This window comes from Periophthalmus magnuspinnatus, chromosome 21 (genome assembly GCF_009829125.3).
Source record: "Periophthalmus magnuspinnatus isolate fPerMag1 chromosome 21, fPerMag1.2.pri, whole genome shotgun sequence".
Lineage (NCBI taxonomy): Eukaryota > Metazoa > Chordata > Actinopteri > Gobiiformes > Gobiidae > Periophthalmus > Periophthalmus magnuspinnatus.
The window spans coordinates 25,062,864-25,076,482 of NC_047146.1; the positions used below are offsets into that span (position 1 = coordinate 25,062,864).

Sequence of the window (13,619 nt, forward strand, 5' to 3'; positions counted from 1 at the left end):
TCATGCCAATGTAAGGAGCACCAAATCTATGTAGACACACAAATCAAATATTTCTGCTGATGTCTCCGAACTTTCAAAATGGTGAATCACTCCTGAAGAGGCTGGTTATACATTGCACAAACTGTATCGGACTGTAAACTGATGGAGTGAAGGAAAAGTGCTGCGTTAGCCTAACACAATGGCTTCTTGCCCCGGGCTCGGTAAAGTTATTTTGACAGCTCCCACTGCTCCCAATCTGCACAAGCCTGCCATTCACACCACAGCAGTCAGTGGCGTTCTTCAGCTAACTAGCCGCCAATGGGCACGCTGTTTCAAACATACAGGCTGCACTTGTGAGTGACAGCTAACATGGCACTTTTAACCTCCTCTGAATGGAAGGGCCTTCACACTGATATACAGAGCTACACTGCAAGTCAAACCTGTCACCATTATGTCACCATGGACACCAGAATGATTTATACTAATAATATTTAAAAGGACAATGAGAGAAACTTCAGTATGAGACTTGATGTTGTCACTTTTCTATTGTTATTAATGGTATGTATTGTAATGGCACAATGGTTAATATGTTCACTTCATGGTAAGATGATCCTGGGTTTAGTTCATAAAGTGATAGAGTCCTTCCTGGTAGAGGGTATCCCACCTGTTTGTCTATATGGGGATGTTATTGCTTTGCCTAGAATGTCCCACAGTATGGCATCAAACTTCACCAGGCATTTACAGGTCTATGAAACTCACATAAGAATGCATGTTTTTCAATTTATATTTGAGTAATAATAACCCCCCATATGAAGTAACTGCCTGATGCATATGGTAAATACCGTGGAACATACCAGGCAAATCAAAACAAGCAGATTCTACTAATCAGGCAATTCCATAGTGCACCATTAAATGTCAGTTTTATAACAATGTCAAGTCAAATTAAATTATTGATTCCATCAGAAAGGCCATCTGGCATAAAGACAAATGGGAAATACTAACTCAACTGTACAAGCTCCAAAATGATAAACTACAAGATCAGGCTTTTCATGATCTTACCCTTGAACAAGGAGCTCTTCAGCTTACAATCAGAATAAAGTACCTGTTAGAAGGGAAGGATTAAGCTAGCTTTGCTCTAAATGACAAATATTGAAAATGACAGATGAGAAACAAATTGGTAAGTGACCTAAGTGAAATTGCAGAGGCCCTTTTAGAAGTTGCCAACAATTGCAGTTACTTAAGCTTACAACCTTTTTTGTCTTAAAGCTGCAAAGTGGAGGCGATTATCAGCATTTATCGAAGGACTCGGCACCTTTTGCTATACCTGCCTGAATAATAACAGGGAGAACGATTAATTGGTGAGTGGGCGAACAGAATAGAAATGATATTGAAATGGCGAGCGGAAAGCAGTGGAGTTATAGAGGAGTAAGATCCTCTTCATTAATAATGTAGCAAGACCTGCGGGGCACACAACTTTTTGCAGAGTTGCTCACATTTGTGTTTCCTCTCATAGAACAACACTGAGCTTGTGTTTGAATGGTGCTGCTTTGAGACTGCGTTTATAGGCCAAGATAGTATTAGATTTAATAATACGGATAAAGTGAGTCTTAAGTGTGTGACAAGAAATAAGCCCCTTTGTCTCTGTTGATGGTCCATTTTCTGATTTTAAAAGCCTCTGGTATATATAGTTTGTACTTGTGCAGCCCTTTTCAATAGTCAGATATGCCATTTTTATAGTAGGTTTTCGTGTGTTGCCTTTTCTTAGATTAACTGTCCTGCTTTTTTTGATTTTGAGTAATTTGCGTTTAATTCAACCATCAAAACATGTGATGTAAATAAGGTATCAGTTTTAACATGTATTTTATCTTATTAGAAGAAACATCAAACTAATTATATAAAAGACACAATGACATTTCTAAATATCTCACCCATCTTACATTTTCTGTTGGTTCATTTTATATCATATATCACAATGTTTTGTTCTTAAGCCCCATGCATATTATCTAGAAAGATTAAATTTACACTTGACTCAAAATATATTAAATCTAGTGGGATGTTAGGTGTTCAGTTTCAACACTGAAAAAATATTATGCTGTTCCTCCAAAAGAAATGATAAAAGTTGCATTAATGTTTATGAAACTTTCCTTTATAGTTTTAAGTGGGGAGTTTTAAACATGGTCTTGCTGTATCTCATTGTGCATTTTTCCTCCTATCTTTTTGCACTGAAAATATTGTACCTATATCCAATCACTTTGCCCATGATTTAATGCACTGAAAAGCATAATCTCATGACTACCTGCAGACAGCAAACAGCGCACCATGCTTGTATACCAGAGCTAGAGAGAATTCACTTTAAGCTTCAATCAACACAAAACTGCATGAACTTACTTTTTATATACAATCAGCCAGAGACATGAACACTCAACACAAAATCAACAAAAATTTGAAATATTGTCAATTCAAGTGGGCTATTCTTCTATTGTAGAAATAATCGCTGATAACTGTTACGGCTTTTGGCGTGGGCCCGTCTCGCTCTAACACTCACCGTGTATGTTTTATTCATCATGTGCCTTTGTTAACATATACTGCCTGAGTCCTTCATCCTGATTGGTGGGTCCGGTTCCCATTGCTATTGGGTTGGCTGATAATACCTGGTTGGCACATTGCTTTCCTGCTCCGCCAGTCCTGTCTGTCCACCTGCCTGCGGTTCATTTCAAAAGTACTGCTCACTTGCCTTACAGTGCAGCCACCATACTACATTGTGATAGACACTAGAGATCATAAATGGATTCCCTATTAGGACTTTTGATTGGTTAAAGAGCCTAGTCATTTAGTCATACTCTGTTAGAGTCAATTTTTTGTTACTTCATTATTTAAAATTACTTATTTTGTTGTGGCCCTCATTTACCTTATAAAAATTTAACCTAAATTACATCGCGTCTCCTTTGTCCTTAGCAAGTTGGTTTGTAACATTGAGGTAAACCAGATAGAGCGATCCACAGGTAATGTCAACAGGGATTCTTGAAGCATATTCCCTATCAACAGTGATCTCTGCCATTAAAAACAATATACAGTATTAATTTGCAGCCAAATATATCCCACCCACTAACAGGTGTTATGACAACACAAGGGCTCAGATGGTTGGCGCTTCAAACCTATCTTTTACAAATTCAGTTGTGTCCTTGGACAAAACACTTCATCCACCTTGTCTAAATACGAATGTGTTGAGTGAGTGTGTCATGGTGGTCAGAGATTTTTTTTTTTTTAAATTGAATTTCGCTGTCATCATATCATAACTACCTGTTCATATTTTGGTCCAATTAAGTGTTCTGTCTCATTCTACCTCGGTGCATCTGTAGGTGTCCTCGACCTATCAAAAACGATTGTCACAAAGGTTTTCTAGAAACCTTGAAAAATGACTAAGTATCTCAAGATATACAATGTAAAATGACTAATTGTCTAAATGAGTGCAACATATCCAAAGCATATAATCATTAACGCCATTATAATGCCATAATCTATCATTGGCAAATCATTTAGCGGTAGCTCTTTAGCTTTAGCTGTAGACTCTCAATGCAGTTGTAGCTCATCTAATAAAAGGAATAATGCATGTCAAATTAGGAGCCAGTGGGACTCTTCACGAACTCTGAGCGACCAAAGTCCCCCATTGTGCACCAACCAGTCACTTTGATGGTGTTCAATCTTTGATGCTGTAGCTTTATATGAGCAAAAGGTTTTCACTTTCCCCAACAGACTCTTTCACATCAGTTTGATAGAGTTATGCCTACGCTATCTTTCTCTCATTGCCCTTTTGCATCGAGAACATTGGTTCAGAGACAGGAGAGAAAGACTGATGGAGAAAATATGCCCCGGAGATGTTACCATTCAACTACATTGCGTGATGTAGCAGCAGGAGTTCAAGCAAGTTAATGATACAGGGCAGTGTCCTTTTGAAAACCATGGCTTTGAAGCATTTGGTGTTTCTGACTCTGGTGTGGCACCTCGCAAAATAGAATCTGTATGAATCATTTTAAAACACTGTACATTCTTTTTTTTTCCACTTTTATGTAACACATTTCAATTCTCCTTTTAGACCTTGCAAAATCTTGTTCAGTTTAGTGTACTAAGTAACTTCTCTTGTGGAGGATTAGCTACCGGTTTGAGTCCATGAAGATTTTATTGTTTTTCCTGGCATGTTGTAGAGCATTGCATTAAATTTAGCTATCTACATGGAAACAAGGAGATAACACTCTTGCCCAAGGACACAACAACAGCATTCATCTCTCAGAGCTAGAATCGCACCACCAACCTGGGGGTCAGTGGATCTAACCTCTCAACCAATGATGTTCATGTCGAGGGCAGGATTCACACCACCAATCTTTGGATCAGTGGACAAGTATTCTACTAACTGAGCTACTGCCGCCATCAACACATAATAATGATAAGAATATTGAACAATAAAAGTCCACAAATCAGACACTGCCTCAGCACATAGCAGACTGCAGTGTGGCCTAATCAGCTCTTTAGCAGGCGGATTGCGGTGGGGAAGAGATAATGCTGGTTATAAATCACTACATAACAAGTATTACCCATTCTTTTCTAGAAGTTATTAAGTTAAGATGAACTTTTAACTGTTATTTTTAGTCCAAATCAAATCACACAATAAGAAAGTGATTGCTGCTGGAGAGGAAGGCCTACAGAGACAAGCTTTGTCTCTCTTGTAGCCGACTGTTAAAAGCAAAGTTAAATGGAAGCTGTGATAAATATTTCAGAACATGACTGCAGATGAGGGTCACGGAATAACTTTTAATAACAATCCAGAATCCCAATGAATGTAACTATTAAAAACATTTGATAGAAGGCACATTTAGAGGGGTTAACCAAAGTTGTTGATTTCTGTTTTTTGGCTAAGGATGTACTGATTCTTGAAACCTTCATAATCCCTATTTTTTTTTTTGTTTTTTTTTGTTTTGCAGACTATACAAGATAACCTATTTATATTGGGAATATTTGTATAGACAACTTGCAAGAGTAGTAGCATTATCTTCCATTATTCAATTTATTTCCCAGGTGAGGAGATGCCCGTTTCGGAGTGTGAAGACCCCCCTCCCCCCGCTGAAGTGCCCTGTGAGCGAGCCTGTCCTGGAGATTGTGTGGTGGGCTCCTGGTCACCTTGGTCCTCCTGCTCTCACAGTTGTGCCTCCAAGACAGCAGAGGGCAGACAGAGCCGCTCCCGTGTTATCCTCGCCCTGCCTGGGAAAGGTAATGTCACATCTGCCTTTTTCAATCCTGCTTGGCATGCAGGCCTCTTACAATAATTCTTAAATTAATTATAATGTGACACAGTATTACTGTAGGGAACGTTTTTGTGGTGTGTCAAAAAACACATAAAATTGGGGTTTAAATTTTAACAAGACCAGGTTGAGAACAGAACCAAATCAAATCTGCATCCAGAGTAAATTGGGCTCAAACGAGGACTAAACTAGCACTAAACCAGAACCAAACCAGGGCCAAACTAGGACTAACCCAGGACAAATGTGAAGGTGACGCTAGCTATTGGGTGATAGCAGCTTAGTTGGTAGAGTACTTGAATCTCGGCACTGAGCTGTCAAATCCACAGACCCACAAGTTGGCAGTGCATTTCCAGCTCCCTCAGATGAATGCTGCCGTTGTCTCCTTGGGCAAGACACTTCACCCACCTCGTCCCCAGTGTCTGCTTACAGTGGTGTATGAATGTGTGTGTGAATAGTTGAGTCGTTCCTTGATGTAAAGTGCTCTGAGTGCATTGATGGTGAAAAAGCACTATACAAAAATGTGACCATTTACCAAGGCATCCTGTGACTCATTATAGGTACCTACCAAAGTACTGTTTTTTGTAGCACATGTTTTTTTCACAACATGGTTTACTTAGAAAAGAGTAGTGGGATCATCGTGCATTATCAGGGTTAATGTGTCAGTGGCACAAAGTGGTCTTCATCATTATTGTTTATCGTGGTATTTTCTTTAGCAATACATCTCACTTCAAATATGTTACAGTGACAGGCTTGTAGGTGTGAAAGTTGAGTTTGATGGATGCACATAACTTTGACATTTTTCATCTCAAAAACATATGGCCATCCGTCAGACTGCTGCGGTCTGTGCCAGGGTTTGTTTAGCACTAGAGCTGTTTGGAGTCAGACAGGCAAAGCACAGCCTTGGCAGCACAGCCTACCTCCATTAATCCTGTAACCAAACACCTATCTGCAGAAACAGCTGATGAAAGAATCCCACTGCTTCACCCAGGTTCTGTACTAGCCTATTTATTTCTGTTGGTGCTTCTTTGGACATTTGTTGTTCAAAAAATGTATTTCTCAGTGGGAGCTGTGGTTAACACACAGTTCACATCTATAGGGGATGTACTTTCTTTTGTATTCATCTGCAATTTGTGTGAAGTAAATGTTTCTTCCTTACAATTGTATATATATTGAGAGAATTTTTTTTAATAAATTTACTAACATTAATAATATATTATTCTTATATCAGTAGGCCTGTTACGATAACAAATAATGAAGTTTGATATACAGTACTGCTGAAGTAAATATAGACGATAAACAATAATATTGAAACAAATGTATGCCACTGACACAATAACTCTACAATAAATAGCAGAACAAAACACTTTAGTACTTAATTTGCCTCTGTAATGAGTCATAGTCATCACTCTACTAGCAAACTACTAGTCATATTAATTCAACCTCTCACAGAGATTCTTTGAGATCAGATGAGATTGGGCATTCTCAAGTTGGTTTTGTCTCAATAATCCATCTAATGATTGTCAAGTGACCTGTATTTCTGTTGTAAAACTATCCAGAGAGCCTCCTCAGTAATATTATGTGTTGCGCTATATCGAAATGGTCTGTGCGATACCATGCTCTCTTTTAATAGATACAGCATATGACAAGCTCCTCTGCACACTGGCTGCTTCCATAATGCCTCTCTACAGAAGACATGGTACAGGATGTGGAAAAGATATTGCATGGCTTAGCACTTAGCATTAAATCTGTACCTGACATCTCCCTGAGCCAACTGCACGATTCACAACTTCACAGGTTTGAACTTGTAAAGTGTCTGCTCAGCTAACCTGAACAAACATTTCTTCAGTTACTAAGCAGCAAAGGCAACTTATAATATCCACACTTGACTTGTAACTGCTCACTCCAGTAAATCTACACATCTAGAAAAAAAAAAATACCTCAAATAATAACAGCTTTGAATTTCTAAACTTGTAAAATCAAGTTTTGCCCGAAGTTAAGTTTAGCTTTAAATAACAAAAAAAAATAATAATAATAATGTAGCCGTCCATTTTGTCACTACTGCATTACTGAGTATTTGTCTTTGTAATGTTCAAAACCAATGAATAACTGACCAAGAAAAAGTCTTACATTTTGGACATTACAAAGCAGTCTATTTCTGTGCTAATTGCTTACTTGACACTGGAATCTCAGTCTATTATTGTGTTGTTTTTATTTTTTTTCCCAGAAGGCAAAGCGTGTCCAGCTGCTACGGCCCTGGAAGAGTGGAGAGTGTGCAATGACCATCCTTGCATGGTGTTCTACTGGGAAGCATCGCCGTGGGGCCCATGCATTCAAGATACCTCCATGATTCTTAATGGGAGCAGCTTTTGGAATGGGACTTCTGCCTGTGCAGTCGGAGTCCAGATCCGCAAGGCCACATGCATGAAAATGAATTCTGGGCAGGTCATAAATAAGAGGTAAGCTTTGAGTTTTGTGGTATATGGCTTTTACTTATTCATAACATTGTCCAGCAGTGGTGCATTGTATTTTAATGTAGACTACACACCAAATGGAATATCCTATCTTGACACCTGTGTATCTTAGACAGCAATTTAACATTTTGTGTCTGAGGTTATTCAAAACCGGAAAATGCCAATGATTGGACACAAATGGTGGAAAATTGTAGAATTGTGTCAGTCAGGAAAGTGTGTCTGAGTTTCTTTAAAATTACAACTCTTGTGGGGTGTTCCCGCCTGCAATAATCAATACTAATCCACCAAAATTGACAAGGGGTGAATTGGCAGCGTGCAAAGTACTATGTATGCATTGAAGTTTGGTGATTAATTTGGATTGGCAAAGATTCAGAGGGGGGCCCCTAAGCCTCATTCCATAGGGCCAGTACGCAGGGAAGGAAGCTGGGGCCGACTCGCAGGGAAGGTGCTAGTCTCACCCCCGCACAGTCACTGAAGGACCAGTAGCATGCCAGTTCTGTTACTCCCATCAGGCAAGTTTCGCTTCCATGCTCAAGGTACGGCTCCGAGCAGTATATCGGCTCAACATATACCAGCTCAACATATATATTTACAATGATGGCAACTTATATCACAAGATCAAGTCAGTGTCTGATGAGAAACTGTCATTTTATGTTAATGTTATGTTATGTTTAGCCATCTTAATGATGATCGTTCATCTGAGATATGTACTGCTGCTCCTCCAGTGACTGCATGGAGGCGTATCCATTTCCAACCCCCGCAAGCTCATTGTTGTGCCGCTTTTGGATCCATGGTCTGTGTTGATCCTGTAGCACTGGCCTTTTTATAGCTGTCCTGCACCTCGTGGCAGTGTAGGCTTACGTTGCATCTTTAAGTGTGTCCTGCTAGACTTTTGCTACCTTTGCTCACCAAAAGGGACCTGGGCCATTTGTAATAGAAATGCTCCCCGGCTGGGGGTGCCCCCTTCCAACTGTTCCGCACCAAGGTGGCCCCAAATAAGGCTCTAGGGTCGCTAAAACGAGGACGACTTATTCATTTCATCTACAAAGTATGTTAGAATAGTTTTTAATCCTAAAACAATGACATTTTCCCATATAGGACAGTCATTTATACAGTAGGAAAAGGGTGTTTTGGTTGCCCACTGGCAAAATAGGGAACTATTGATGTAGACTACTACGAGATGCATATTATCCAAGTGGTCAAGTAGTTTGCTAGTACAATGATGAAATTTGGGCTTAACTCTTTTGAATTTTACCATACTATCTATTCTCTTTTTGTTTTTTATTAATATCTTAAACATAGGAAAGGAGCTCCCAGGAATCTAACCATGAGCTTAATCAATACATTTTGAATTCACAGTGAAATCATGTCTCCTTCGAAAAGGGTTTGTAGTTTTTATAAGCCTTATGATATCTCTTTACTTTGAAAATGAGTGCACTTTGATATTCCACTCTCCGCATGTTGTACTTTTTGTCCTCCTTTTTGCATCATCCACCTTCATTTTCGAGACCCGAGATTTATTTTGCCATTGCGCTTCTATTATCTGCTCCTCTTTCAGCGATACAACATCAAACACAGCTAAGGGCTTTGGCGCTGTCACTGTAATAATGTTATGGCCCACGCGAGGAAGATGGATCTATAAATAATTCACAAAGTTGGCCCTTCTTTAGCTCGATTTAATATTGACAGCACTATAAAGCGGATTATGGACTGTCCTGTCTACCACTGCATAATATCTAATGGAAGTTGTCATTTCTGCCACACAACTTGTATCTAGGGGAGGGGGGATCTACATATCTTTTGGGATTCTCTTGGTGAGAATGATCAGATCATGCTTTTGAGATCCATGAGAAATCTTCCAAAACTTGCTTATGTCTTGCTTGACAGTCAGTTATTTTACATGCAGATGTGAATGAAATGTAAGCCTTATATTTATTTATTTATTTATTAATTCAAATATTGCACCAAAGGTTTTTAAATAGTTGTTTTGTTAACTCTTTAAGGGGCAATGTAACTTTTCTGGCTCAGTGTTTGCCACCTGTCTGGAAACGCTATTGCTTTGCTTAGAATGTCCCAAAATAGGGAACAGCTATTGCTCAACCAACTGAACTATTGGCTCAGGGTCCACTGATCTGAAGGTTGGCGGTTTGAATCCCACTCTCGACATAAACATCATTTGGAGACCGGTCAGATTCACCGATCCACAGATCGGTGAATCTGAATCTGAATCTACAGAAATGTGACCATTTACCATTACCAGAAGATGGTGTTAAACTTAACTACCTCCATGGAGACAAACAGGCTACACCACCAGGCCACGTTGCAAGTCAGATGTTTGGAGATAATTATTTCCTTCTTTAGCAAAAAAAACAAACAAAAAAAAACAAAACAAAAACAAAAAAACAAAAAAACAGAACAGTCCAGTCAACAATAGCATCTCCATGGAAGTAAGCAGCTTTTATCTGTACCTTAAAGGTCCTACATTATGCAAAATGATCTCTTGTGAGATTTAATTGAATTTAATCTATGTTACAATGTTATGACCTCATCAAAAACATACCCGGGGTTGTGTTTCATTCTATTCATATATGTTTGAGTAATTATTTATTATTAGTCTGTCTACATCTCAAAAACTCAAAATGCTCTGCTCTACTTTGTGATGTCATGAAGTAGTACTTTTCAAGTTAAGACCTTTTACCTTTAGTTCTGTAGAAATTAGCAATTCCAGGGCTAAAATTATTCAGATGATTCCAGTGAAGGTGTATAGAGGTGTACTGAGTTTAAAAACACTAGAGCACTTCCTGTATTACCACATGACATCACAAGGTGGAACAGAGTGTTTTCTGTTTAAGAGAAGAACTCAGCCAACATATGCTAGTTTTTGTGTTAAACGTGTGTGTGAAACAAAACAAAAATCTAGGTATTTTTGTGCTGAGGGAACAACATTATAACAGATCTGGAAATAGCATAATATAGGCCCTTTAAGAACAAAATCTCTTCGTGCAACTTGTGGCTTCATATTTCATATATATTTCATCACTTTCTCACTATCATTCCATACAACCATAGAGTGTCCATTTAATAAGCCAACACTTTGCATGAGATTAAATGTGGCAGCCAGTAACCAAGTAAGCTGGTTTAGTTGTCCTGTTCAACAATAAAGGAATTGGCAGGGTCAGCTCTAGCCATTTTCATTTAGTTTCATTAAGGCTTATGTAATACTGCTGTATGCTATTGTGGTTCAAAGAGAGCTGAGCACATTCCAGTTAATATGTGACAACGATTGAGACACATGAAAGACAGGGGGCAGGGTAGGAGGCGACAGAAGAAATTAAGTCTCTCTTTGGGAGGGTGGAAATGATTAGAAATGAGTACATCAGAGGAGCAGATCATGATATTGTGGAGTCAGAGTCCAGATTAAGATTATTAGATTATTAGAAGTAAGGATTATTAGTATAGGGTGTTAGAGTAGGAGTAGACATCCTTTAAAGGTATACTGTGTAACTTTTTGGGTGTAAGGTCCTGCATGTCTCCAGGGAGATGTTATTACATTGCCTGCCATGTTCCACAGTATGGATCTAAATGCGTCTATCTCCATGTAGAAAAACAGGTGTTACCACGGGCCAAGTTATAAATCAGTTCCGTGGAGAGATAAGCGCACACTATGATCAGGGACATCGCACCAAATTCTGGGCCCTGAGTACAAACTTTCTTGGTGAGCCCATAATACATAACCTTGTTTATCTATCCCAAAAAAATGTGTTATTTTTTTCTACATTATTGATAGAATAGGTGATTCACTAGACCCTATAAGGTTTCTTTCTGGACATCTCACTTAAAAATATCCACTTTGTGTAACTTGAAGACTGCCTCTGTGAGTGTATAAATTATGATACAATGTCAGAATTTCACATAGGTCTGGAATTGTATTATTTTATAAGAAAATACACTATTTAGATTGTAATGTTTATATTTATTCAGTTAAACTAGCTACAAATACTTTGGAGCTTACCTCACATCACATCCTCAGAGCATTCATGTGGACATAATTAAGGTCCTATTAATGGTCTGTACCTAAAACTGAAGGCCATCTAGTTAAACCTCGCTCAAATATTGTAGCACTGTCGTGACATCATAAAACTGTAGGCTTATTTGCTTCTCTGCGTAGACTTGAAATCAAACAGGTTAAACAAAATTTTAAAATTTTAATTTGACTAGACTCATTTCTTGAGGGCTTTTCTCCTGTCATATAGTAATGTGTTTGTGTAAGTGCCAAGCAGCTACGCAGCACGTGTGACTCAAACCATAAGCACCTTTTCGAAAGGAGTGATGGGACCCTCAGATGTCATGCATTATTGTATTTAGTGGAAATATATCTACCTCACAAGCTTTTTACACAAGCACAATGCATTTAATTACAAATAAAATATTTTAAAGTGTAGAAAAATGCAACTGAGGAAATAATCATTACATACCTCTGCGAGCCCCTCCCTGGGAAAATGGTGTCCTTTACCCCCTCAGTCAGACACCCCTGACTGAAAGAATGGTTGGTTGGTAAAATGCATGGTTTCCAGGTCTTTTTTTAGCACTCTCAAGTGTTACACCTGTGACTGCAGAAATAAAATCACTGAGCAATAATAGGATAAAGCATAAACCAGCTAAATGTAATTGTTATATGTGCATGCAGTAACAAAACCATCCAGAGCAGGCAAATGTAAAGTCATTTTGCAGGGCTCTATGATATAGAAACAAGTTAAATGGAGCCAAATGATTGACTAGTAACTCCCTAAGCGAAAGTAATTACCTTATTCATCCAAAATCTTCTCTTTTTTTCCCAAATTACAAAAGTCCTAGTCAGGTACACATCTAGACTTTTAAAGTGGACCAGGTGGGTTTACATGGAATGTTCTCCAAGGTTAAGATCAGTTCATGATTGAAATAAGTCACTGACTATCAGAGTGTAGAATCTGCTTCTGCAATCAGCCATTGAGGTTTTCTGCTTGATTTGGATTGAAAATAGTTTTTATCCCTGTATTTGATGTTGAACCACTCTGTAAGAGTCACCTGAGTGAGGAATGTCTAAAATTGAGTGCCTAATCTCTACAGTGTGCAATGACTGGATAAAATAGTTATTTTCTTGGAGTCACTCAGTTAAAACCATCACTTTTGATCTTCAGTTTCCCTTTGCAGCATTTAAAGCATGAAATATTGATCTATAAACCAAGCCAATGATGCAGCCCATGTTTTATATAGTTTGTAATACCCCCAGTAGGTTTGTGCGATAATATTGATAACATAACTCTATTAAGATGATGAAACTGGAAGTGTAAAGAGGTAGATAAATACTACAGATAACTGGGGATAACAGTCATTGAATAAAAAAATCTGATAAGCAAAGGAGGGGCCTCAAGCAAAGTGCCAAGTAAACACTAGGTTATGTAATTAATTCTGTCTCCGTTATAAAATTAAACCTCAACATTTTTTTCTGTAACTCCTTTGAAGAACATTATCTTAAGTAACTTCTCTGGTGGAGAGTCGGCCACTGGCTTGTCTCCATGGAGATGTTATTGATGCTTTGAATATTCTTCTATATGACCATCATTATCCATGTTCATAGAGACAAGCAGTTGACACACCAGGCAAAATCACAGGTCAGATCTGTGAACAGGCATGTTAACAATGAGAATATATGTTTTAGCTAAATTTTGTTAGCTTCATAGCATAGTTGCTTAAGTCAATTTGGATTGGCTGAAGATGGAGCCACAGGCAGATCCAACAGGGTCTGGAGAATAGAACTATTTGTCCCAAAATGAGGCAGTTGTTCTATGAGGGCCAGTGATTTGAGCAATAACATTAACTTACATACATTTTAGAT

General features: G+C 38.4%; 1 protein-coding gene across 1 annotated transcript in view; it reads left to right on the forward strand.

Moving 5' to 3' along the window:
- thsd7ba (thrombospondin, type I, domain containing 7Ba) overlaps positions 1 to 13,619 on the forward strand; it is a 273,568-nt gene that overhangs the window by 164,603 nt on the left and 95,346 nt on the right. Inside the window, exons 9-10 of the mRNA XM_055230668.1 lie at positions 5,050 to 5,241; positions 7,498 to 7,729. Coding sequence (XP_055086643.1) covers positions 5,050 to 5,241; positions 7,498 to 7,729 — 424 coding nt within the window. The remainder of the gene's footprint in view (positions 1 to 5,049; positions 5,242 to 7,497; positions 7,730 to 13,619) is intronic.